Raw genomic sequence first — 26315 nt, 5'->3', positions numbered from 1 at the left:
AACCATAAATACAAGATTATTAAATGGGAGTGCTTGAAAATGCTGTTATAAGTTCTTTACATAAACGCATGGGTCTTAGACCAACATAGTCTTAAGAGTCACAAAAACATATGTTGGCCACGTCTAGGGAATTGCCAATGAAAGTATCATTTTCACTCAAAATTGAAACAACAATTATAATTGTTTGCCTAAAAACAAGTAAAAGTTGAGGTTACGAAAATGTTTTTCTCAGTCCCCTGCTTCCTTGTTTTCATATATTTTTGATGAAGATATATTTTGATATATGTTTTCATATAGTTTTGATAAAGAAACTGCAAGGATTTACTGTAGTCTCAAACAGCGGCTACCTTTACTGTTCTAATAATGTTGTTATTTTTATATGTGATATTTTAAATGTGAAGAAACGTCTTAATTGTGCACAAAATATAATATATTACATCCATGTATTCTTTCTAAATGTCTGATGATAGATGGTGGTGTGTGCTGTTGATTTGATTTGCACGAGGAGTGTGGTTATTGAGACAGTTATGATTCCCAGGGGAGTTTTTGATTTCCAGGTTTGAGAGAGCAGGAATGTGCCCTATATTGGAAAACATGGAGCATTCCTGCTTTTCCCTTTCACATAATGCAGTAACTTGTCTTGTTGTGTTGCATTGCATGAAAGATTGATAAAAATTGTCCTGAGGTTCGGATTAACAAAGTTATGCATACTATTACCTTACACGTGAAAATTGTGTTTTGTAGAAGAGTATCACAGCTTTTAAAATTCACAAGAGAAGGGATTAGGCCTATATCTACTGATACGAAGATTATCATCTGAGAGAACCTAGTCCCAGGGTCAGATTGAGCTTTTTAGGGCAGATATTTCCTAAAAGTTTGTCTCCTTGTTTGTGCGTTTCATAAACCTTTTCTCTACCCATTCCCATCATGGTAATTGGTTGCATTTATTTATGCCAAGGGCAGAAGTAAATCCCGTTCCAGGATAGAAATACGCAGTGAGCACAAAAATAATTTGTGGAAGAGTATAGGCAGTGATTGGATGGTGGATTGTGAAGAGAGGAGCTATTGTGATACACAATAGGGTTCTTTCCAAATTGATGCCTTTGCATCGAGACTCAATGCACAACAGTACTTTTTGTTGGCTACCAGAAATGAATGGAGTTACTGAATGCGTGTCAACCGAATTAGAGTAAAGGCATTAGCTGTGTAGTCCCGCCGTTCATGAAGAATTTCAGTACCCTGGCTTGGGCCAGGGGAAACAATTTGTTAGACTCCTGGCTGGACTATGTTGCGTTTGGTATCAAGCAACATGCCTTCTCATCTCTGGCACAAATCTCATGTCTGGGGCGAAGTGGCATGTACCCAGGTGGCTACCTTAGAGGTTGCCCACCTGGTTGCTCCAGCTTCTCTGTTCTCTGGCTGTCAGCCCGCACTTGCTGCCGCCAAGACAGGATTCTGTTCTCCAGCCAGGCAGTGTGATCACTCCCAGGAGTCAGTAACAAAGACCTAGGCAGGAAGGGGGTCATACCTCGTTTCTCCCAGGAAGGCTAGTGAAGTGGCACATCAAGGCCATGAGCTTCAAAAGCTGCACCACCTCTGATATGCATCAGGGCTAACTCCCAGGGGAGGAAACAGTCCTCCCCGGTCCCAGGCACATTTGCACTCGGGCAGGCAGGAAATTAGATAGTCAAGGAGATGTCTACCGTCAAAAGGCTAACCATACCTCCAGGGTGGGCAGTCCAGGGCTGTACACTGAAAGAAGGGTTCTGCCATTTTTAAAAGTGCCAGAATAGAGTGGTCTGGGTAGAAAAGGTGACCTACGTACCCACATGTAGTCACTCCACAGGTGGATTAGCCGCTGCAGCAAGCAGCCCATTGGCCATTTGCATCCACACCCTTAACGTCCCAAAATCTAGGATTTATGGGTTACCCCTGATACCAGAAACTCAGTTCTGAAAACCTACATGGAAGAGGACAAAAGAAGAAACCTGTGTCTGCGAAATCAGGACTTGAACAAAGCATAAGAGGGATACTCTGCACCTGTGTCGATGTTCCAGGAACTGTCTGATCAAGACTCATCCTAGGCTAACTCTTGGTTCCCCTAGAGAGACCCCTGTGGAAACCTGAGGCACCCATATATATATATATATAACCTACTGATGGTCGCCAGTACATATAGTTAGGACCTAGTTTCCATAGGAATAGCATTTTTTCACTTGCTTATATCTTTGGTGCCGTTCAATGAATCTTCACAAAACTTTCCAAAAAAGTGCGCCACTGATTCTAGTTGTGCTTGGAAAGTTTCGGGGTGATCCGCCATGTGGAGGCCGAGGAAAGGTGGGGGTCAAAAAAAGTGTGTTTCCCATGTTAATTCCCATAAAGATTTAACACACTTCAGCCCGAACCCCTGGATGGATCTACACCAAATTTGCCAGAAAGATAGCTCTTGGTCCAGAAAGCACACTTTTTGATATTTGGTGTAAATCTGTTTAGTAGTTTTGGAGCTATTAAAGAAAATCCAAATTTTTATAGCTAGGTGCGTAAATAATTTATGACAATTTGGAGATCAATTGGGAATGCGCACGCCAATATGAATGCCATGATTGGCTGGCCGCAACCTGTGTAGAAAGTTGCGGCCACCATTTTGAGTAATGGGACACGGTCTTGGGGTCTAAAACTAAACATGAAAAGTGGTATAAGGGGTCAGTATAGAGGTACCCTGACCCCATGGCTGCATTATAGGGGTGTGTCAGAGACCCCTATAGACTGCAGTGGTAATAGTTTGTCTAGTTTTTTAACCAGTTTACTATATTTGTATTATTGTTTAAATATATGCAATATTATTATTATTGTTTAATGTTATATTATCTATATATTTGTGTATAATTTTTGAGTGTTTAAATTAATATTTTTAGTAAATGGCTTTTTTATGTTTTTATTTGTTTTCATTTTTTATTTTCTAATGTTTTATGTGTTTATATATAGACATTTGAATATATATATATATGTAGAAATATATGCCTTTTATGTTAATAAATAAAAAAACACAAAACATTTATATAATGGAAAATATATATTTAATATTAGTGGTTTATAATAGTTTTGTATATATAAACACACACACACACACACACACACACACGTTTTTATGTGTGTAAGGTTCCATAAGTCTATATTTATTTTTATTCTTAAATGTTACTTAAATGTATGTAATAAATATTATATTATAGTTATGAATTACATTTATTTTTTATGTTTTACTATTTTAAACTGTGTATTCATTCAAAAATTGTTGTCTTATTTTTAATGATATTAGCGTAAATGATATTTCTTAACTCAATACTTTTTCTCTTACCTTTATAAGTTAGAAACATTATATTTGTGTCGACTATATTTTTGACATGATATTTATGCGTCACAATATTGGTGTGTTTGATATTATGTCACTGATGCTTCCTAGGAATGTTGAAGAAGTGATAGCTGAAAAGATACAAGGTTGACGTAGACAGGCCCCTGTATACAAATGGAACTGTAGCAGTATTTGCAGTATTCTGCAGGGATCTATGGATATATTTCTTATGTAACTTTCCATCAAAAGTCTGAAACAGAAAATAGGGATTTTGCAAGATTTATTTTCATGCAAAGTAAGAAATTATACAAATTTACAGAGACATTCACTAGCGTGTCTATCAAAGAGAGTGTGCCAAAGCAGCTTTCATCACTTCAGAATGTTAGCTGTTCACCACTCTAAAATGCAAAATTTAGTTAGGAGGCTTTACAATGTCAAAACTTCTGCCCTGTTTTTAGGAGTAGAGGAGCTCTTTTGCATGGTACAGTAGCAGGGGTAGAAAAAGTTTGTGAAGATGTTCAGTTTCTTTTTTTTGGTCCTGAACAGGAGTAGAGGGAAAAGGTGCAGGTGTAGAGAAATAGGATACATGTATTAGTGTTAATAACTTTACAGAAGACATTAGGAATTTTAACACAGTTTCTTCAGAGGAACCAAACTGTGTTTTTATTTGTTGTCAATGCACTCAACACAAAAGCTAAACTGGCAATGTAGTTTTATACTCAAATGCTGAACAGGAGAACAGAGATAAGTGGTAAGATAGATAGATATTTATTGTGCAGTTAATTAAAACGATTACAAAAAGATCATTTAAAAAAAAAAAAAAGAAACTTTATACGTGGGAAGGATTTGATGTTTATTTATTTTTAAAGGAACGCTTTGAGTTATCCACACAACAAATTATATGTAAGTGATGTAATGATAAGTTAGAGGATAACAAAGAATGCATTTAAGGAATTGCAAATTGCAATTCCTCTTATGCAATTCTGGAAGCACCAGAAATTTGCTATTTGGCCATACTTCAAGTTGGTGGTGATTTGCCAGTTCCTAGAAAAATGCACTTTTTTGCATTTTTTAAAGTGCCATGTGGCGCATATGCATGCCCTTAGGGCATGTATGTGTGCCCCATGTGCACACATGCATATTTCCAGGGTGCAACAGGGTGTCCTCTTGGCACCCTTGCACCCTTGAAATTGCATTTGCAATTTGGGAGTACCTATTGGGTACTCAATGATTGCGAAAGTCTTCTCATTCATCCCTATGGGCCTCTAGGCCCATAGGAATAAATGGGAAGGTATTCCTTAATTGCGAATTGCAATTTGCGATTTGCAATTAAGGAATATGTAGGAATCGCAATTATTATTGCGAAACCTACATACATTGCATTTTGCGATTCTGTAATAGCAAATCAGTAAATTTTGATATTATAGAATAGCAAAAGCAATTCTTGGTACATCTAGCCCATATATGTTTATGAATCAATTCTCATACAATGTGTACACCCATTTCAAGTAATAGTTTGTATTAAACCGAAGACAGGAAAATTACTATAGACAGAGCTACAGAAAGACCTTAAAGAATTAATTGTTTACTTACCTTTAGATTTTAAACAGAATATTAAAACTGTAGGGGTAGAGATAAATATTGATGAACTACTTATCACTCTAGTAAATGGTGTGCCTACAAAGAGTAAAAATATATCGCAAGAGTTAGTGGATGTTATTTAAGTAAGAAAAGCGACATTATACCTGGTACAAAATAATATTTATTATAGAAATGTTGATGCTGTTCAAGATATAACATGTGTGGAGGATGAAACGTTACCATAAAGTGGACAGATTGAAAAAGTGGATCGATTCTTATCAGAAGAACACTACAGCGTCCATGCCCTGCATTCTAAAGAACTCATTGGTGATGCTATTGATCTCTTTCAAATGAAACAAGCAAAAGTAGCTCCTATGAGTGTGTGGGAGAAATGTTTAGAGATTTTCTGTTTTACGCAACTATTTCCCACTGGAGCAGGTGGCCACTATGATGACCGCCCCATACAGATATTAGCAGCTGAATACCAGTCAACCAGATTATATTCAGAGGATCTAAAATTTCGCCAGTGTATTCCATTCATGTTCCATATTCTGTTTGGGAGTGACTTGTCTGGACTTTCATATGCTGTAAACCACATACTGAAGACAGGGTTTAATCTTCAAAATCTCTCTGCAAAGGAATTCCTTGACAAAGTTCATGGAAAGGATGAAAAAACAGAATACAGCTTGATTAATTTGATGGCGTGCCAATGTGGCACCAACGAGTATAGGTATCGTCATCATGGAAAAATGAAATGTATGTTCAAAAACCTCGGTGAACCTACTCGCTTTCTGACACTCAGGTGTGCAGAGTAAGAGATGGATGACCTGATTGAATGTTTTAGATGAGTAAACTTAAACATTAAGGACACCAATGCGAAGACAGCAGTAGGACTTTGCTCCTTGGATCTTGCTAATGTTTGTAGATATTTTAACCACAACTTTTAAGTCATGCTGTCTTTCATCTGCTAAAGACGCACAATTGATGGTGTGCACACCATGTCACCCCATTTTAGACCTGGCCATATGCAAATCAGTCTTGATCCTGTGCCTCACAGGAACAGTCCAGACCGAACTGCCAAGCCAGGCCCTCCCTGGAACGGAAACAAGCATGCTAGGATGGGTTTCAGGATTTCACCTCTTATCAACCAGGATAACGTGAATCTAGAGGCACAGTGAGCCCGGGACCTACTGCTGGGCATACCCGGCTCACTTAGGGCGGGAAAGCAAAAGACACACAGTTGGTGGACCGAATGCAGAACAAATCAAAACATTCACCCCAGTCAAGAGATCTGGGTTAAATCTATCATTCTTTTGCTCACCATGGCACCCCAGTTTAGACCCGGCCATATGCAAATCAGTCTTGACCCTGTGCCTCATGGGAACAGTCCAGACCGAACTGCCAAGCCAGGTCCTACCTGGACCGGAAACAAGCATCTTAGGACTGGATTTGGAGTTTCACCCCTCATCAGCCAGAATGGCTTAAATCCAGTGGTCTTTCATCTGCAACAAAGCAAATCCTCCTTTTGGCTAAGTATCTGATTTCTTTTGGTGCAAAGAGTACCAAGCAAGAGGTTCTCCTCATATTCACATGCTGTTATGGATAAAGATTCTCCAAAATTTGGAACAGACACTGATGAGTCTGTACTCTCTTTCATAGAGCAGTATGTGACATGCGCCAGATGGAAATGCAGTAGTGAAAACGGCCCGAGACATGTTCTGCGCTGGATATGGGAAGTACTGCCATTGAAAATACAGAGTTAAAGGAAAAGTTTATACAAGATGTCGTTTTGGATTTTCATGACCTGTCATTTCCCAAGGAAGAGTGAACTGCTTTTTATCTGCAGTCAGACATACACTGCCACGAAAATCATCGAAAAACACTTACAACCAGAGAAGAACAGAGGCCTCCAAGTATATTAATGTCTATATCCCTGTGATTCTCAAAATGTGGAATGCTAATATGGATATAGAAAACAAAATTACTTGGAGAGTATGACGGCTATTAAGCTGTTTTCTCAATGCTGTGAAAGACAGCATTCATTGTTCAGTCTTCCCAAACTATTTGCAAATGCTAAATGATGAGATTGAACAGGAAGAAATGATTGCAGCTGATACTCACAAAGCAGCCAAAGTTCTGGACCACTGAATCAAGATCCTCTTGGACAACACATTAATGAAAACAAAGCCGCAATAGCCATGAATAAGGTGGAAACTGCAATGAAACTAGCAAGACAGTAAACTGTTGATTTCAAACAGTTATTTGGACAACTGAATAACAAACAGAAAGAAATTTTTATGGAGGTAAAAGAGAAAATAGAGCATGGATCCCTCCACAAGAAGAAAGAATGCATTTGCTCATCACTTAAGGCAGTACGTTTATTCATCAGTGGTCAAGCTGGCATTGGAAAAAAAGCTTTTTAAATACATTTCTCACCGCTTACCTACAGAGGACAACAGAATCAAATTTAGTGTGTGTAGTAACAGTATCAACTGAATTAGCTGCACACAACATTAAAGGAATGACTTTACATCGACTGCTTTAGCTACCTGTTAAACATAACAATAAACTGGAATATCAGAAGTCATCAGGTGAAGCTTGTCAGGAGGTGTCAAGGGTATTGAAGAAACTGAAGCTTTTAATCATCAATGAGGTGAGCATGGTCTCAAACGTAATCATTGCCTTCATACACTTGAGAATGCGACAGATTTTAAAAACAGACTATGACATAGTGTTTGGTGGAAAGCATTTATTTGTCTTCGGTGACCTACTGCAACTTACCTCTGTTAGAAATGGGGTTTCTGGTTGGCTAGGGTATGCAGCTAAGTCAGGCAACACACACCACTCTAGTAAGGATACGGGAGTTACACACCCAGGATAACCCCTGCTCAACTCCTTGGTAGCTTGGCCGAGCAGTCAGGCTTATCCTAGAGGCAATGTGGAAAGCATTTGGGATACACACAAACCTGTGACACAATAATTACACAACAAAAGAAACTCCACACAATATTATATAAAACCATATCATATATTTTATATAACACATAGACCAAAACAACATAAACTAATAATCATTTTGACAACTAGGCAATTGTTAAGACATCACAGTAAGTGCAATGAATTAAAGACTTATATGTTGAAAACACCATAAAAACACCATATGCGATCACTGTACATATAATGCCGGATGTGAAATGATATTTGTTATTCTATCAGTGCAAGGTATAAAACAACATAAATAACAATATCAGGGCATAAAATGCAGCAGTTAGGTTAGGTAGAAAACACATAGATCACCATAGGTCATAAAGTACATGGCTCCCTAAATAATATCATAAACTGAGAGTGCAGCACTCCTGCACTCCTACTTTGTGACTTAGGGACAAAACACATGCATCACCAGAAACCTATAGGGCACGGCACACCTGTGCTCCTATTAGATTGTCTATGGCACTTTCAGGCAGTTTTCACTTAATGCGGCAGGTTTCTAACGGGGTCCCTCATCAAGGGCTGGCTCCAAAATGGCACAAAAAAACAAGTGCACCCCCACACGGCAGATTCAAAGTGCAAGACTTACACAAGCAGCTGTACGCAACCACGCAGTGCAGCTGTGACGGACACAGGGCACCGAGAATTCCCCACCCAGCTTTGCTCCTTGCACGGGCTGATGGGGTTGGGGCAAACAAGTCCAAGTCTGAGTAGGGAGGCAGCACCCAAAATACACTGATCCGGGTATGCCGCAATACCAGGATAGCAGTTGCAGCATCACTGGAGTGGAGCCTTGGGGAGGGGGGGTTCTTGTTGAGTGGCTGCAAGGACACAAACTGACGAGTGCTGCCTATGATCCGCATGGATTAGTTTTGCCGCTGGCTTCAATACAGGGCCAGCAGTGTCTTCGTTACACTCTCACTTTCAGCACTGGACCTGGGTATGGGGCCCCACTCGGGAGGTGGTTCAGATGGCCGACCATGCTACTGTTGAGGGCAGAGGTGGTGCTACTAGATGGCACAGCACGTCGTGGTCCAGTTTCAGGAGGTGGGGGACGATTTTTAAACCATACCCAAGCTGCTCCTCGTCAAAGAATTGAACATGGGTAAGCGCTTCACCACGCACTGTGAAATAAGGAAGTTAAGGGCAATTTCTGGCCAGAACACAAGGTGGTTTTTTGAAAGTCGAAAGAACTCCACACATGCTTGTTGTGGAGCTTGAAGCAATGCCCACCACCCAAATGAGACAGAGGAGCGCTCACCACGCGCTGTCCTTTGGCTGTCCAGCAGAAATCCAGACAAAGCGGTCACCGGGCGCTAAGTTTTCAAAAGCATAGGACAGGCCACCAAAGCCCTGAGTGATCACTAGGGGAACCAAGCAGGAATAGATGCAGCAGGCCACCACACAGAGTCCTTATAGGGAAGCAGACAGTCCTTCTTGCAGCTCAGCAAGGCACAGGATGACAGTTCCTCCTGGTAGCATAACAGTTCCTTCTGACAAAGTGAAGTCTGTAGAGCCAGCAGTGCATGGTTGCAAGTCCCATGCAGTGTCTTTAATCATGGGGTCAGAGCCCCTGTACTTATACTCATAATGTCTTTGATGTGGCGGTAAATTCAATGCATACTTAAAAAGTGCACAACACCCCTATTCACATCTACACACTTAAGGGGGGCAGAGACAACATTGTAAAAGGGAGGCAATCCCTATTCAGGTGCAGGTGACAACTCATTCTGCCACTCTAGCTCAGAAAGACCCATCACGATATGCGGGGCACACCTCAACTCACTTTAGACTGCACAAAACAGTCCCCTGTCAGTCTAAGCCCGACATTGATTAGAGTCAGGCTGCAAAACACAATGATCATAACTAACCCTGGTCGTAGTGGGCGTAGTGGGGCTACGTGGAGTGCCACAGAGTTGAAAACAAACTCCGTGAAACTCCGCGTAGCTCCGCTATGCCACCCGCCTCTCACCCGCCGTATTAACAATAAGTAACAACTTTTAAAAAACGATTTAAAGGTAAAGAAAAATGCCTTACGTTAGCTGCAGCGTCCCCGGGCTGCCCTCTTCCTCTTCATCACGTGCGTGACTGCGAATGCGTAGTATTGACCAAGAACGTAATGAAGAGGAAGAGGGCAGTACCGGAGACGCCACAGCTAAGGTAAGGTGTTTTTCTGTAATCAAATCGTTTATTCGAAGTTTTTACTTATTGTTAATAGGGCGGGTGGGTGGCGGGGGCTGGCCAACTCCGCTCCCCTGCTGAGAGTGCGGAGTTTTGCCTACTACGCGTTCTTCGAGGAACGTGTAGTAGGCAGAACTCCGTACACTTCGCAAGCGGAGCGGAGTTCTCCGTCCACTGTTAGTCATAACACACAGAAATACCCACTTCTAAAAGTGGCATTTCTAAAATAGTAATAAAAAATCAGCTTTCACCAATAAGCATGATTTATCCCCACTATTCCAAACATGGCAATGCTACTCCTTCCAGATCAGAAATTACCACTGAAACACATATCAGGGACTTCCCCATGCCAACATGTGCAAAGAGCAGCCTCACAACAGTGAGAAACCAAACAAGCTGATCGTTGTTACCAGGACATGCCACACAACAAAGGCAAATGTCCTACGTTTTACCTACACAGCACCCTGCCCACAGGGCTACCCAGCACCTACCTTAGGGTTGACCAACATATCGTAAAAGGAGAGTTTCAGACTTGGTAAGTCATTCAAATGCCAAGTTACTGTGGTAGTAAACAGAGCATGCAGGCCCTGCAGTAGAAAAAACCTGAGACAGGTTTGAAAGACTACTTCTGTCGGTGGTGGAAGGAGCGCTGAGGCCTACTAGTAGCATTTACTTTACAGGTCCTGGGTGTATAGGATACCACTGTACAGTGGACTTACAGGTAAATTAAATATGTCAAACAGGTGCAGACCAATCATAAACGTTTACAGGAGAGAGCACATGCACTTCAGCACTGATCAGCAGTGGTAAAGTACCCAGAGTTATAAAGCCAAGCAAAACAGGTCAGAAAAAATACAGGAGGAAGGCAAAAGGTTTTGGGAACATCCCTGCAAAAAGGGCCAGGTTCAACAACCCAGTCAAAGGACCGCCTGTTTTTAAGACTCTTCTCCATGATGAAACTTGGAATTCTTTTGGAAGTATTGGCAATATAAACATTTGGCTAACCTGCCAATAAAAGGAACTACTGAATAATATGCGTCAAACATCTGAAGTGGATTATGGAAATATTCTGAAGGACATTAAAATAGGAGTTCTAACAAAGGAGGGAAAATTTTCTTTTTAAAGTCAGTTTGTCAAGAATCTATTATCCTCTAAAAACACAGCAGCACAGATAATGTTCAATTTCATTGGAGAAGGGAACTCTATAGTCTAATTAATGCTTACACATCAAGAGTGCTCCAATATTTATAAACAAATACTAAAACTGGAGAAAGAAGACATTTTGGAAATTACACCTATCAATAAAACGGAACACCAAGGGGTGACAGTATTGTGAAGTGAAAAACTACAAGCAAAATTGTATTCATTGGTAAAATCTGTATTCAGGATTAGAAAAATGTTTACTCGTGTGCAAACACAGTAGAATAATTTTGCAGTGTAATTTAAATGTTGAGGCAGGATTAGTAAATAGTGCGATGGGAAAAGTTATTGATTTCATTAATTTTGCTAATAGGGATGAGGTTGAATACTTAGCCAAAAAATTTGATCAGATTGATGGGGTGAAGCAGATTGGCTGATGCGTTGTACGTTTTTTGCTTGTGAAAGACTTATATTTCTGGCGGCAGCAGTTCCCAGTCTCTCTAGCATATGCTGTAACTATTCATAAATCACAAGGATTAAGTGTAGACGCAGCTTTTATTAATATTGAAAGTACTGTATTTAAAGAAGGTATGTCATATGTAGCATTGCTGGGAGTTAGAACATTGTCTGGTTTGCTTTGGGTGGATTTTGATGATAAAAATAGTACTGATGCAAGTTGTATCAGAGAGTACAATCAGTTAACAAATGTAGATGCTCCTCATTTAGGACAGTATCCTATTAATGAGAAAATGATAATCTGTCCTAAGCTGAAACTTACAAAACAATCAACAGATGTTCCTCAATAGATGAAAAAGAAGCAGATCAAGGGAGGTGCTATGAAAAAAAACTGGAGAATGAAGGAGACTGTCAGTTACAAGTTCTCAAACCCTTCTGGTGCCAACTGCTACGCTGATGTTGTTCTCAATGTACTGTTTAATTTACCACATCTTATAAATGCAGTTGAACAGAAACCACAGAAGAGATTATGTTGTGTACTGTTTGGTTTGCTGCAACATTTACATAGTGATAAGACTGTAATACATCGTGCTTCAGGCATTTGAGACCTAGTAGATATATGTAGTGGGTCAGTACAATTGACTTAGAACGTCAACAAGTTGCATAGGAATTTATAATGGCCCTCCTTTGAGTTTTAGAAGAAAAAGAAGAAAAATATAGATTACTTATTTGGACTAAGTTACACGTGGAGCCATGGCTGTGAAGACTGCTCTTTAACGTCTACCACTCAAATAAATTCTGAACAATTTTTTTTACTTAACTCTTCCAGATTCCAAAACTGTATTTTTGGATAGATCGATCAAAAGCAAACAAAACCATAACCTGCCCAAATTGTACATCAGATGTTATGTCTACATTGCATAGAAGAAGTAGAAAATACCTTATATTAATAATACAATGATGCAGAGCATATGAATCTAAATTGGAAACTGAAATTACAAACTTCGAAGCTGGACAAATATCAGTTTCTGGAAGAACTTATACTACTATGGCTATCATCTTTCACAAGGGACTTAATGTAACATCTGGACAATATACTGTCTGTTTAAAGAGTAAAACTGGATGGACGGAATGCAATGACACAAACCTTAAATCCAAGGAAAAACTGCCTTTCCTTACACATGTCTACCTCTTCTTCCTTCAATTAAAGTTCTAGGAAGGATTTCTTATTTTAAAAAAGTGGAGTACGATATTTCATTTATGTGGATAATCAGTATTTAAAACATTATTTGGCCTACCAGGGGTGATGTTTTACAAAGGATATCCAAATTTCAAGTGTGCTTTATATCTCTTAGTAGTATTGTACCAGATATAATAATAAAACAGGGATTTTTAACTTATGTTTGTCATGATTAGTTCTGTAACTGTAGGTAAAACAATTGATTAAATAATTATAAGGATTGCAATGCATAGTGTCAATTATTTGTAGTAATAAGCTGTGCAGTTTTGTTTTTGTACAATCTATGCAATAGTTTTTTCCCCACTGTTCAAGGATGAATCTTTGCAGAGTACATCATTTATAGTGTACAAGCTCCAAAGCTAAGAACAGGGAAAAAGGGAAAATGAAATATTTTACTATAATGTGATATACGAGTATAGTAGAAAGAATGCGGACTGTTTTGTTTCTGGAATTTTGGAAATATAATGCTAACTTATATTTATGTTATTTATCTTTTTCAACAGTAGTTGGAGTGGTGCATCTTTAGATGTGTCTAAATACTCGTAGTGCCACACAAAGATTTCTGACATACCCCTGGAAAGGGTCTTGACATATAAAGATCACTTGACCTGCTTTGCCACCACTTTCTTTTGCATGGAGGGGAAGGTGAAAAAATTGCATGCAATTGATTGCCACTTGGCTGGGGGTTGCTCCTCAAAATACCTGTATCCAACAGGATGTAGCAACTGATTCTCAATGCCACCAGATGTCATATTATTGGTAAATGAATTATAAAGTACCAAAATTGATTTTAGAAAAAGAAACCAGCAGGTGAAGGAATTGAAAACAAGGTTTATTTTTACAATCTTTATAATTGTTTTCACCCCACTGTTCAAGGATGAATCTTTATACAGTACATTCATTATGGTAAACAAGTACAAAAGCAAAGAAAAGTTAAAATTGGAAATGGTTTCTATAGTACAAAATACTACTATAGCATTAAAATGGAACTGTTTTGTTTATAGTATGAACTTTTGCATTACAGAAACTTAAAGATTATTGCACATTTTTGTAAGAAGTAATATTAACTTAAATACTAAATTATGTATATTTTCTTTTTGTTTTGAAACAGATGAATCACACTATCTATTGGATTGAAACGGTACACCAAGACAGACTGTCATACAGCTACTCATATACACTGTCACTCACCCATACAGCCACTAACACACCCACTCACTCATCCACACAGTCAGTAACACACCCACTCACTTACCAATACAGGTTCTACCACACAGTCACTTACACATGCAGATACTCACATACCCATTTACAGCTAACACACATATAACCACTCATACACCCACTCAGTCATCCATACAAATACAAATACAGTCACTCTCTCATGTAACAACTTACACACCTAATCACTCACCCATTCCGTTAAAAACACATCCATTTGCTCACCAAAATAGTCACTCATACACCCACTCAGTCACCTATACAGCTACTAATGCAGCCATTCACTCACCCATACAGCTAGTTATATACACACTCAGTCTCTCATACAGTCACTGTTACAGTCACTCATCCTTACAGGTACTCACACACCCACACACTCACATACCCACTCACTCATACAGTCACTCTTACATCCACTCAGTCACCCACACACTCACTAACAGAATCAGTCACTCTTACATCCAATCACTTACCCATTAAGCTACAAATGCATCCACTAGCTCACCCAGTCACTATGCACCCACTCACACACCCACTGACCCACCCATACAGATACTCACACATTCATTTAACCAACCCATGCAGTTACTCATACATCCACTCAATCACCCATACAATCACTAACATACCCAGTCATTCTCCCACATAACCACAGACACAGCTAATCCCTCACCCATACAGTTACAAACACATCTATTCACTCAACCAAACATCCCACTTATATGTACTAAGTCACCAATACAGTTACTAACACTGATAGTCACTCACCCATTCAACTAGTAACACACACAGTCTCTCAGGCAGTCACTGATACAGTCACTCACTCACCCATACAATCATAAACACACCCCGTCACTCTCCCATGTAACCAGTGACACATATAATCACTCACTCATATAGCTACTAACACACACTCGCTCATTCATGCAGCCACTCATACACCCGCTCAGTCACCCATACAATCACAAACACACCCAGTCACTCTCCCATCTAACCACTGACACACCCAATCATTCACCCACGCAGTTACTGACACAGCTAGTCACTCACCTACACAGCTACTAACACAGCCAGTTAGTCACCCATACAGCTACTGACACAGACACTCAGTCTCTCATACAGTCTCTGATACACTCACTCACTCACCCATACAGCCACTTATACACCTACTCATTCACCCATAGAGACACTCACACACTCAGTGACTTACCCATTCATACACTCATACACCCTCGCATTCACCATTTATAACCACTGACACACCCACTTACTCACCCATAAAGTCACCCATACACCCACTCACATACCCACTTATTCACCCTTAGAGGCACTCATGCATCTACTCACTTATACATACAGGCACCAACACACCCACTCACTCACCCACCAATACTACCACTCACAGAGATAGTGACCACTGTTTCCTCTAAGGTGCGCATGTGTGCCCACATGCACCTATGTCTCCTGTAGCGTGCATTATAAAATGTAAAGCTCACACAGGCAACGAAGGACCTTCGCGTCACCACTTTTAAAATGTGTGCGGCGCGAAAATGGTCAGATTGTGAGGCTTTTTGTAAGTAATCATGTTAATCACAGCGCCCGTCATGCACTGCAATAAACATGATTACTTTAACAAAGGCACACAATCTGCCCTGCTGTTGTTCCTTATTAACAAATGAAAGGCAGCAAGTCTACAAGCACGTTGTGCTTGTAGACTTGCTGCATTTCATTTGTGAATAGAGAGGAGCAGATTGTGTTGTGGGCTCGGCTGGGCAGTGTCTGGAGTCTTATCTCCAGCACACCCGAGTTTCCTTCTTGAGAAGAAAAAAAGGGCTGGTAGTCAGTATGGGAACGTTTTAACCTTTGCACATAACAGCTATAACAGGCATATCTCTTCAATGTTGGTTCAAACAGTCTGGGGCAGAACATAGAAGGTATGCATGTTGTGTTTATAGGTACATGATATAGGTTTTTTTAAATGTAGTAGTATGTAATATTTTATTTATTCTAAAATATTGTTTTAATAATTTTGATAAATATTAATTATTATGGCATTATAAGGTATTAGTATTATATTAGTTTTTTGTATCGTCTGTAATTTTTAATATGATATTTAATTGTTTTTAAATGTAATTAGACATTTCTGATTTACTAGTGGGTTGTAAATGATTGCTTTTAATTTATAGTTAATGATTAATTTAAATGAATGTATTAATTGATAATTAAGTAAATTAATAAATAGGTAGGGTAATTGCTATTTTGATTTTTAACTAATTGTTGACTGATTAGTTTAAAATAATGTTATTTTTCTTAATTTTTATAATTTTTCTGTTTTATGTAATAATTATTTGAATATGAATGTTTCATGTTTATATTTGTTTTACTCATTTTAATTGTTTGGTAGTGGTTGTTTGTGTTTGTTTTTTGGTAGTAATGAGGGAACTGCATATATTTTAAATATTTATCATTTTTATATTTTCCATTTATTTTTCATATAAAAAGTATATTATAAAATGTAATTTAATTTGATTTAAAATTAATATAGATATACAGTTTGTTTTAAATATGTTTCATTTTTTATTTTGTTTGATATTTATACATTTTAATGAAAAAATTACGAGTTGTAATAGTAAATCCAAACCCTTTAAACTCCAAAACGTTCCCTACTTTTGCTTATGCTACGGTGGAAATAGTAAATCTAACCTCTTCGAAGTCCAACACTTTCCCAATTTTTACTTACTTTGGAGTGGGAACAGTAAATCTAACCTCTGGCTGGGACTGTAAGCTCCCCCCTCCCCCAGAAGTTCGGGTCTAATTGCGTCCCTGAGCAGGCCCCCAAATTGGAAGAGCACTAACTTAGCTAACCTGATCGTACTGTTAAGAAAATGATGTAACCAATACAGCCCTGCAGCCACAGGCTGTCACAGAACTACACACCACTAGCACTGACCAGGCCGGCGGCTCTACTTACTTAACGCCCTGGTGATGAAATTATTTGGACCGGCACCAGGGGGCGGCACACTTGTGCCATTAATAAGGAGCAGCAATTAGTACTGGCCGCTTCACTGTAACAACTCCCTTGGCAAACGCCTACCGGATCATGATTCTTTGGCTCAGTAGCAGCTGTACGGGGACAAACTTTGGCCTCTCAAGAAAACTGTACAAACGGACAGTATGTTTCTCAATGTGGATACCATACAGCCAACCAGGATGTCCGGCTCAGCTCTGTCAATTATATGCCAACTTACCCTCTCTTAGAAAGCAAATATTCGAATCCACAAGAGCACAAGAGGCCTAGCAGACGCAGTGTGAAACAGGCGAAGGAGGCGCACGGTTAGCAGTGACATATTTAACCCGTATGTCGCACACTTGACTCCACGGCGATAGGCGGCTCCACCATTCCATCAAGTCATACTTGCCCAGCTCGGATGAACATGATCCCCTATCATTCCCCGTAAATCCCCCTCAGAATTTACCACCAGGTTGCCTTTGAGAGCATGGGCTATCGCTGCTTCTGCACCGCTTGGTCAGGGCGTTGACGGGTTTGGCTCTGCCCCCTCTTGCTGCGCTCACATAAACGCATAAATGCCTAGCCCCACCCGCATCTAGTGAAAGTTATGATTCTGACTCAACTTTGTTTTGCTTGGGGGGAGCAGTTAGTAAAACACTGAAATAAGTGCACAGGAGTTAAACTCAGTCAGTTAAAATAAGCACAGGAGTTAAAGTTAGTCAGTGAAAATCAATCAGTCAGTATTAGTGCATGATTACTAGCGCTCCTGAGGACCTGCAATTATGCATGACTTTGCATTTCAGTGCAGTGATGCAGACCACCACACTGAAATGCGTGAGTCTAAGAACTGATGCGTAGTACTTGGCAGGGCTGCGACTTCAGAGTCGATTTAAGGCATGGCCAAAGTGGGCTCTGGCCCAGGGCCCATCCTTTAAGGGGAGCCTCCTGATAGTCTTGCCGTGATGACCTTGAATAATTACTAAACCGATTGTTTTGAGTAACATTATCCCTCAATTTCTTATTAAGGTGGGTGATGTGTGAGAGTCTATTATAGCCATTCTGCAGAGAAATGTTTATTTCTCATGCAACATCCATAAAAAGGTTTCTTTTAGATCGCAATAGGACCAAACATATGAGAAATTGGAGTGTGTCACAGATATTATTTGCAGAAAATTAGTGAACTGCTGATGTGTAATAATATTGATAACACACATCACTATCCCTGAACATTAGATGTAAACACATTTAGAATTCGGACGATTGCTCCTGTATACTGTCAGTGACCTGGCCTAAGAGGGCAAGAAAGAGCTGAAATGAAATAATAAATTCAAACCTGTTCTGAACAGGGGCCCCCACAATGGGTTTGGTCCAGGGCCCCCAAAAACCTTACGATGTCCCTGGAAGACCTGCTGCATTTCTTTGGTAATAGGGCTCAGCCGGGAGGCCAGGGCGGCTCTAGGGGGGGTGTGACCAGTGCCACTATACCAGGTGTGGACATCGGGGTGTGGGTGGGGTGAACGCCATGTTTGCAGGTATATTATTGTTTTAATAGCACCTGCTGCGATGTTCCTTGACTCCAGCAATTTTGATGCAATTCTAACAATGTCAAGTTAACTCTCTGAGTTTTCTTTAGTAAACATTTTAAGGCAGCGCAGAGGGTTAATATGCCTGCTGCAAAGAATGTACACCATGCAGATCACAACAGTTACTCACACATAATGCCTCACCCATACAGACACTCACACACACTCACTCACCCATACTGCCACACATACACCCACCCCAGTCACCCAAACAATCACTAACACACCCAGTCACTCTCCATGTGTGCACTGTTACTCCCAATGGCTTACCTATACAGACACTCACACACTCATTCACTCACCCATGCACCCTCTCATATAACATTTACAGCCACTCACACACCAACTCACTTACCTATACTAACACTCGCACATTCATTCACAAACCCATAAAGCCACTCAATCACCCATTCACATACATATAACGACTCACGCACACCCACTCAATCACTCATACAGCCAGTCATGTATCCACTCATTCACTCACACAGCCACTTATGCAACTATTGACACACCCATACAGCCACTCACACTCACTCACTCACCAATACAGCCACTCATTTACATACTCACTTACCCATACAAACACTCATACACTCATTCATGATCCCATATAGTCACTGTCACCCACTTACTCACTCACCCATACACCCACTCACTCAAACACATCCACTTACACTCTCCTGCAACCACTCACCCACCAACACCGAAACTCAGTCATGCATACTCGTTCTTATACATACACACATACAATTTATCTTTCTTTAAACCAAGAAAGGTGGTCCTAATGAATACCTTTGTTTTTTGTGTGATTTTTCAGAACTTTTTGTAGTTTTTTAACATTTGTGTTTTGTTTTATTTGCAGATAAAATGGCAACTGGAACATGTTTTACTTAAAAAACTCAAAACTGGGGACACAAGTGTTATTCAACCAAAACAAATTTAAAATATTACACTTATGAAGTTTTGCTGCCCTCAGAATACAGCAACTGATTGTTCTTTAACACTGAGAACTTTTATGCATTCCAAACAAAATGTCCTGATTCTTTGGAACCCCAGGGGACTTCCTAATGGGATGTTGCAGGACCTCGGTAGACATAGAATCCCCGGGTTCAATAGGTGTCGCAGCTGATGTTAATGCATATGTTTCACTGCGCTCCCTTTGGGTTCCCACCAAGTGGTTGGAATAGTACACCATCATAGCTGAGAAAAGGTTTGTGGATGTTACCCCTTTCTGTTCAACGTACTGTGGTTCAGGCCCTGATTATGTCTAGACTTGACTACGGTAACGTTTTATATTTGAGCTCCAATAAAGCTACAATACGTAGGCTGCAAGTGGTGCAAAATGCAGCCGCCAGATTGCTGTGTCAGGTACCCAGGATGGTGTCAGCCACCGACTCTCTTCGCAAATTACACTGGCTAAAAGTGGAGAACCGTGTTAAATTTAAGGCCTTGAGCTTTATGTTTAAAATTAAATCCGGAACAGCCCCGCAATATTTGCAATCGTTAATCCAGTTGTACACTCCTTCTCGTCTTTTGCGTTCTGTTAGACAGTCTAAATTTGTTATCCCTAGAATCAAACTGACCACGATGGGCGGTAGGTCCTTCTCTTTCTTGGGCCCCACCCTGTAGAACTCTCTTCCTATTTCTATATGGGAAGAAACTGTCTTTAGTAGTTTCTGTAGAAACCTGGTTGTTCAATCAGTAATTCTGTTCTACTTACTTTCTTTCTCTCACCCCTACCTGCCGGCGCCGGGAAATCCCTTGGGATAGCTGCACGCCTTATACATTTAAATAACATAACATAATATAACAGGTGGGTCAACATACTTGTTGTGCCACATGAATATTTTTTGATGCACCCCTTGAGAGGGTCTTGTCATGGATTGCCATTACACTGAGGGTTCCTCATCCAAAGAACTGTCTTCATCAAGGTGTGACTGCCGATCTTCTGTGCCACGAGATGCCGTTTTATTTAGAACATTTTCCACAAAAAACGCAAAATGAATTTTAAGAAATAAAGAGCAGGTGCTGAAATAACAACCTCCAATAGAAGCACTGGAAGTGTGAAGAAAAGAAAACTGGGCAGGGACTTCCTTTCAAGAATAATGAAAGTGTTTTGCCCAGTGAAACCCCTTTATTCCATAGTCATGTGATATTCACGGATGCCTACATATTCGCGAATGCCAATGTATTCGAGATTACAGGAAATAGAATAAAGAGTGTTGAACCATATAATTACTTATGAAAATCTCACTTTATATGTCATATTAATAAACTACTGATCACACACACTAATTACAATATGTGTATATATGTTTTTTAGAGTTTGAAAAAATCACACCTATTTTGCGAATATCCACGGTAGCAGAATGAAAATATCACAACTTTTTGCAACAAATTTGCAAATATAAAAAAAAATTAAATCCTTCTGGGCATCTCTGTTTCTTGATGCAGAAGAAAATTATGCTGCATTCTTGATGCCCAATAAAAAGAGGACATCTCTGCATAACACGAATGCCCTTGCCTTATATAGTTTGGAGAAAGTTCCCATGTTTGGTAGAGATTTACCACTTTTTAGTGTCATTGTATTCTCTGTAGGAGTATTCATTTTATCATGAATTTCTGAAAGAAGAGACACGAGGAACAATCACATTGTGAAAACGCACAGAGGCTCACAGGAGACATTTCCTCATAATCCATTATTCAGTTATAGTATAGAATATGCACATAGCATTTACCAAATGAGGTATCACTTACTAATTAACCAGTAGAAACTAGTCCAGCTGGGTATACATTTTGTGCTAAACTGTGGTCTCTAGTCGGATAAACGGGCAGGTGATGTTCCTTTCTGTCCCTGATGCTCATTTCAGAAAAATTTATCTCAACGGGAACAACTTACAAATAACAAATATAAAAATAGTACGTGCTCCACTTCAGTAAAGCACAAATGATCCTAACTTCTTGGGCTTCGCAAAGGCAAAGTAAGTGTGTTTACTCTTGTATTCCACATTCAAAAATGATATGAAATCCTTTATGGAGGTGATAGCATCCTTGATTTATTGGAGCACATTCGTAACATTCTCATCTATAATGACTGTCACAATTGGTTTCTTTCTTGTCATATCCTGGTGAGAGCAGAGTCCAAAGTTCTCCCTTATAAATACCCTAATTATGCAAAAGTCTAAAATACATAGCACCACTCACAGACACACACAGGCACTCACATGCCCACTCACAGACCCACACAGACACTGACACACCCACTCAAAGACCCACTCTGACACTGATGCACCCACTCACACACCCATTGAGACATTAATGTACCCACTCAGACCTATACAGAGATGCATGCTCTCGCTCCCAGACCTACTCAGACATTCATGCACCCACTCACAGACCCACACAAGTACTGATGCATCCACTCACAGACTCAGAGATGCACTCAGAAACTCATCTGCCCATTCACAGACCCACTCAGACACTCACACATACACTCTCAAAGGTTAAAGGTTACAGTTAGGAAATACAACTAAAAAACTCTTTGAAATTCACAAAAAAAAAACCAAAGGATACAGGGAAATTATTGTTAGGAAATAGAATTTAAAAAACTTAAAAATTCACTGAAAAAAACAAAGGTTACAGGGACGTTATAGTTAGGCTCAGATTTCACTATTACAAAACCATTGAAATTCAGCAGTTATGTTTACTTGAGCTTACTATAACTTATTCCCTGCAATGCACTGCTTATAACCTCACATATTACATCACTCACGACTTGGACAGTGACATCACTGATGACATCATCCAGTGAGTGTAAGTGTTTCATAAATGGTTCTGAGAGTTAAATATATATTCTAAGCTATTGCATACATGACATGACTATTCTTTTTGTACTACTAATGAGTGATACTGTTTCTAATATATGTGATGTGAGTGGCACTGTGACTGTCTGTATCAGTATGGTAGTGGGTGTCTCAGTGGCTGTATGGTTGTGTGTGTGTGAGTAGCTGTATCGGCAGGATGGAATTGTGCTTGCAATATATATTGGTGGTGATATATATATATATATATATATATATACATATATATCACCACCAGTATATATCTGCAGCCATATTACATACATGTACAGCTTCGACTGATATTTGCTAGCTATGCAGCCATATTACATACATGTACAGCTTCGACTGATATTTGCTAGCTAAAATTGATGTTTCGAGTGTTGAGGCAAACATCTTAAGTTCTTGAAAATAGTATGCATTTATATTTCAGTCAATGAATGCAAACATGTATGGTTATTTGTATTACAATTAGCATATTCTACAGTACCTGGCTGTCGAAGTGAGTAGACATCTTTATCATCTGTTTGCAATTTGGTAGTGGTCTTCTGTTGAAACACTGCAAGGAAGTAAAATATTAACACTGTTTTTCTCTCCAAAAGTCAGCTTTAAAAATAAACCACATAATACTGTATCTAGCTCTAGAGATACATGCTTCTCAAACATTGCTTTGTCTCATGGCAGGTCATGCTCCCTTGCACTTTATTGGTTCCTTGGCAAAACTAATGGAAGTATTTTTAATGATTCTAAATCTTGCCATTTTTCCCTGATTTGTATTGTTTTACGGAACAATAAAGTTGCAATAATACAAACTACAATTGCAATCGGTACTGCACAAATATGTTTTTAAGTTGGCTGCCAGATTGCCCCCAACATTACCCAGCACCAAAAAGCACTACACATTCCCCAGCAGAACACATTGGTAGGAGCACCTTTAAAAAACAAGCAAAGCCAACAAATGCAATGTGTACGAATGTCATTGTTCAGTAAAGTACAACATAACACAAAACAACAAACAGATCACATGAGACCGACCACTTCACACATGTTCAACAAAGAGCAGATATGCCTTATAGTGAGTGGACTATCAACCTTCTCACAACAGTAATTGTCACCCTGATATGCCAGAAATTAACATGTAACAGAACGCATTAGACAGAACCCCCAAACTATTCCCACCATAACAATTATAATAATACAATATATATTGAACAAGGTGCATATACCTTTCAACCTCAACTTTCAGATGGCAACATCTACTCCCCTAGCACTAGGAAAAAAATATAATAAATTCATAGGAATTAATTTCGATCTGAACACACTACCAATTTCAACACATCATCAGCTCTTTCCTCATGCAAAAGTGTAGTGATGCAGTATAATTTTTTGTGAAAATTGAACTTTCCACACACAAATGTTATTCAATCACTAATCTACTAGTCCCAAAAGATTAACAATCTCGCCATGTTCAAAAGTCATTCAAAGTTAATTCATTTAAAATGCATTTAAAAACAAATTTGATTTTTCATCTATTTCCATGGACTCCAGTGCCCAAAAATCTGGTATATTTTTAATTGAAACCGCCAACATTTAATGAAATGCCTCTATATTGTCTTGCTCAAAGTTAGCTACTAAGAAATTGAGAAACCCTCTTAACATATAAGCTACTTGGATTATGGCCTATATCTTCCCGTCAGCAATGCCATTACACATAGAGGAGCTCTGCAAAAGGTAAACTTGCAGACACATTTTTCATTGTGGCTAGCTTTGTTGAAAGTGAAAAATATATTGCTATGCAGTAAAAGTTATCGCACTATCCAGCGACAAACTTTGAGCAAATTGGGAGTTGCAAAACATCACAATTTGCCACCCCCAAAAACGGAATGGTCATACATTTGGCCCAGGATATCTCTTGTGCATCTCATTAATGTTGGATGCAGCAGGGTATTTGAAATCAACCTGTTTGATGGCGCTGGTAAGTTCTGAACTAGAGCAGTTGGGCTTTACTAATAGTGCTAATTACATACTGAAGCCAATATTGGCAGGAAATTTGGTTGCCTGACAGATTATCTAGGTCAGAAATATTTCATGGCCGAAGCATTGCTGCACAAATATCGAGGACAAGAATATTGAGAAGGTAAGTGCAAATAAGTAGGTACAGATTTACTATTCTTAATTCCATATCTGCACACCTTGTCAATAAATATGTCATCAAGTTATGTATATTTGGAGTCAAGCTTAGAAAAACTTTGCTTACCTATATAAACCTACCTTCACAATATTCTCCTCTTCAATATTCTTACCCCTGTATTTTGGCCAGAAGATATTTTTTCCTCAACATTTTGGTCAATCACTGAAAATTGCACATACCCCTTTATCTCACAATAGTAATCTTGTGAATGAGCAACCATTCTCTAAAGTTATTCATTCCTAGATGACACAATGAGTAATGGCGTTACAGCAAACAAATAATGGACAATGATTGAATGACAATGTAAACCTTCTCCCCCCGTGAAAAGATCTGGGTTACATCCATCGTTCTTTTGCCCACTACGCCACCCCAGTTTGGACCCATCCATATGCAAATCAGTCTTGACCCTGTGCCCCATGGGAACAGTCCAGACCGAACTGCCAGGCCAGGTCCACCCTGGACAGGAAACAAGCATTCTGGGACCGGTTTCAGGGTATGTCACCCTTCTTCAGCCAGGCTAGCTTGATTCCAGTGGCACAGTGAGCAAGGGAACCACGTCTGGGCGTACCCATCCCACTTAGGGCAAAAAGTGTTACAGCAAACAAATGATGGACGGAATGCTGACAATGCAAACATTCTCTTTCAGTCAAAAGATCTGGGTTACATCCATCGTTCTTTTGCCCACTACGCCACCTCAATTTGGACCCAGCCATATGCAAATCAGTCTTGACCCTCTGCCTCATGGGAACAGTCCAGACCGAACTGCCAGGCCAGGTCCTCCCTGGACCGGAAACAAGCATCTTGGGACCGTTTTCAGGGTATGTCACCCTTCTTCAACCAGGCTAGCTTGATTCCAGTGGCACAGTGAGCAAGGGACCCACGCCTGGGCATACCCATCCTACTTAGGGTGAACAGTGTTACAGCAAACAAATGATGGACTGAATGCTGACAATGCAAACATTCTACCCCAGTCAAAAGACCTGGGTTAAATCCATTGCTCTTTTGCCCACTATGCCACCCCAGCTTGGACCCAGCCATATGCAAATCAGTCTTGACCCTGTGCCCCTTGGGAACAGTCCAGACTGAACTGCCAGGCCAGTTGAGCAATGGCAACATGAAAAAGTGTAATTTCCACAAGAATCACTTTAGGTTACCTAGAAGTATTCAATAATTTCCTTGTAATATGGTTATTCAAACTTTGAAGTGATGTAGCACGATTTATAAAATTCAGAAAACAAGACACATTCATGAATTGAAATCACGGAAGGTTAAAGTACACTTTGCACACGTTAGACACAGTGACCAGTAAAACTGAGACAAGTGTAGTAGAAGCACCATAAAATCGCGCTTTAAAATGTGAGATAAAGAAAATATATATTCAAGACAATACTAATACATAGAAATTAAGTAGCAATAATAAATCTCTAATGCACATGTTGCTTATTAATGTATACTGATGGAATCTTGATGTTAAGTGATGTGGCCTAGTGTTTCACATGCTTTCTGCTGAGAATGCACCAGTTAGAAAAGTCG

General features: G+C 39.6%; 1 protein-coding gene across 1 annotated transcript in view; it reads right to left on the bottom strand.

Moving 5' to 3' along the window:
- Positions 1-26315, bottom strand: part of BANK1 (B cell scaffold protein with ankyrin repeats 1) — a 2329074-nt gene that overhangs the window by 275111 nt on the left and 2027648 nt on the right. The window contains exon 11 of the mRNA XM_085636022.1: positions 23082-23150. Coding sequence (XP_085492148.1) covers positions 23082-23150 — 69 coding nt within the window. The remainder of the gene's footprint in view (positions 1-23081; positions 23151-26315) is intronic.

Source organism: Triturus cristatus, chromosome 2_1, assembly GCF_964204655.1.
Source record: "Triturus cristatus chromosome 2_1, aTriCri1.1, whole genome shotgun sequence".
Taxonomy (NCBI): domain Eukaryota; kingdom Metazoa; phylum Chordata; class Amphibia; order Caudata; family Salamandridae; genus Triturus; species Triturus cristatus.
Note: the sequence above shows the minus strand (reverse complement) of the source record. Positions and strands in the feature narration are given on the sequence as shown.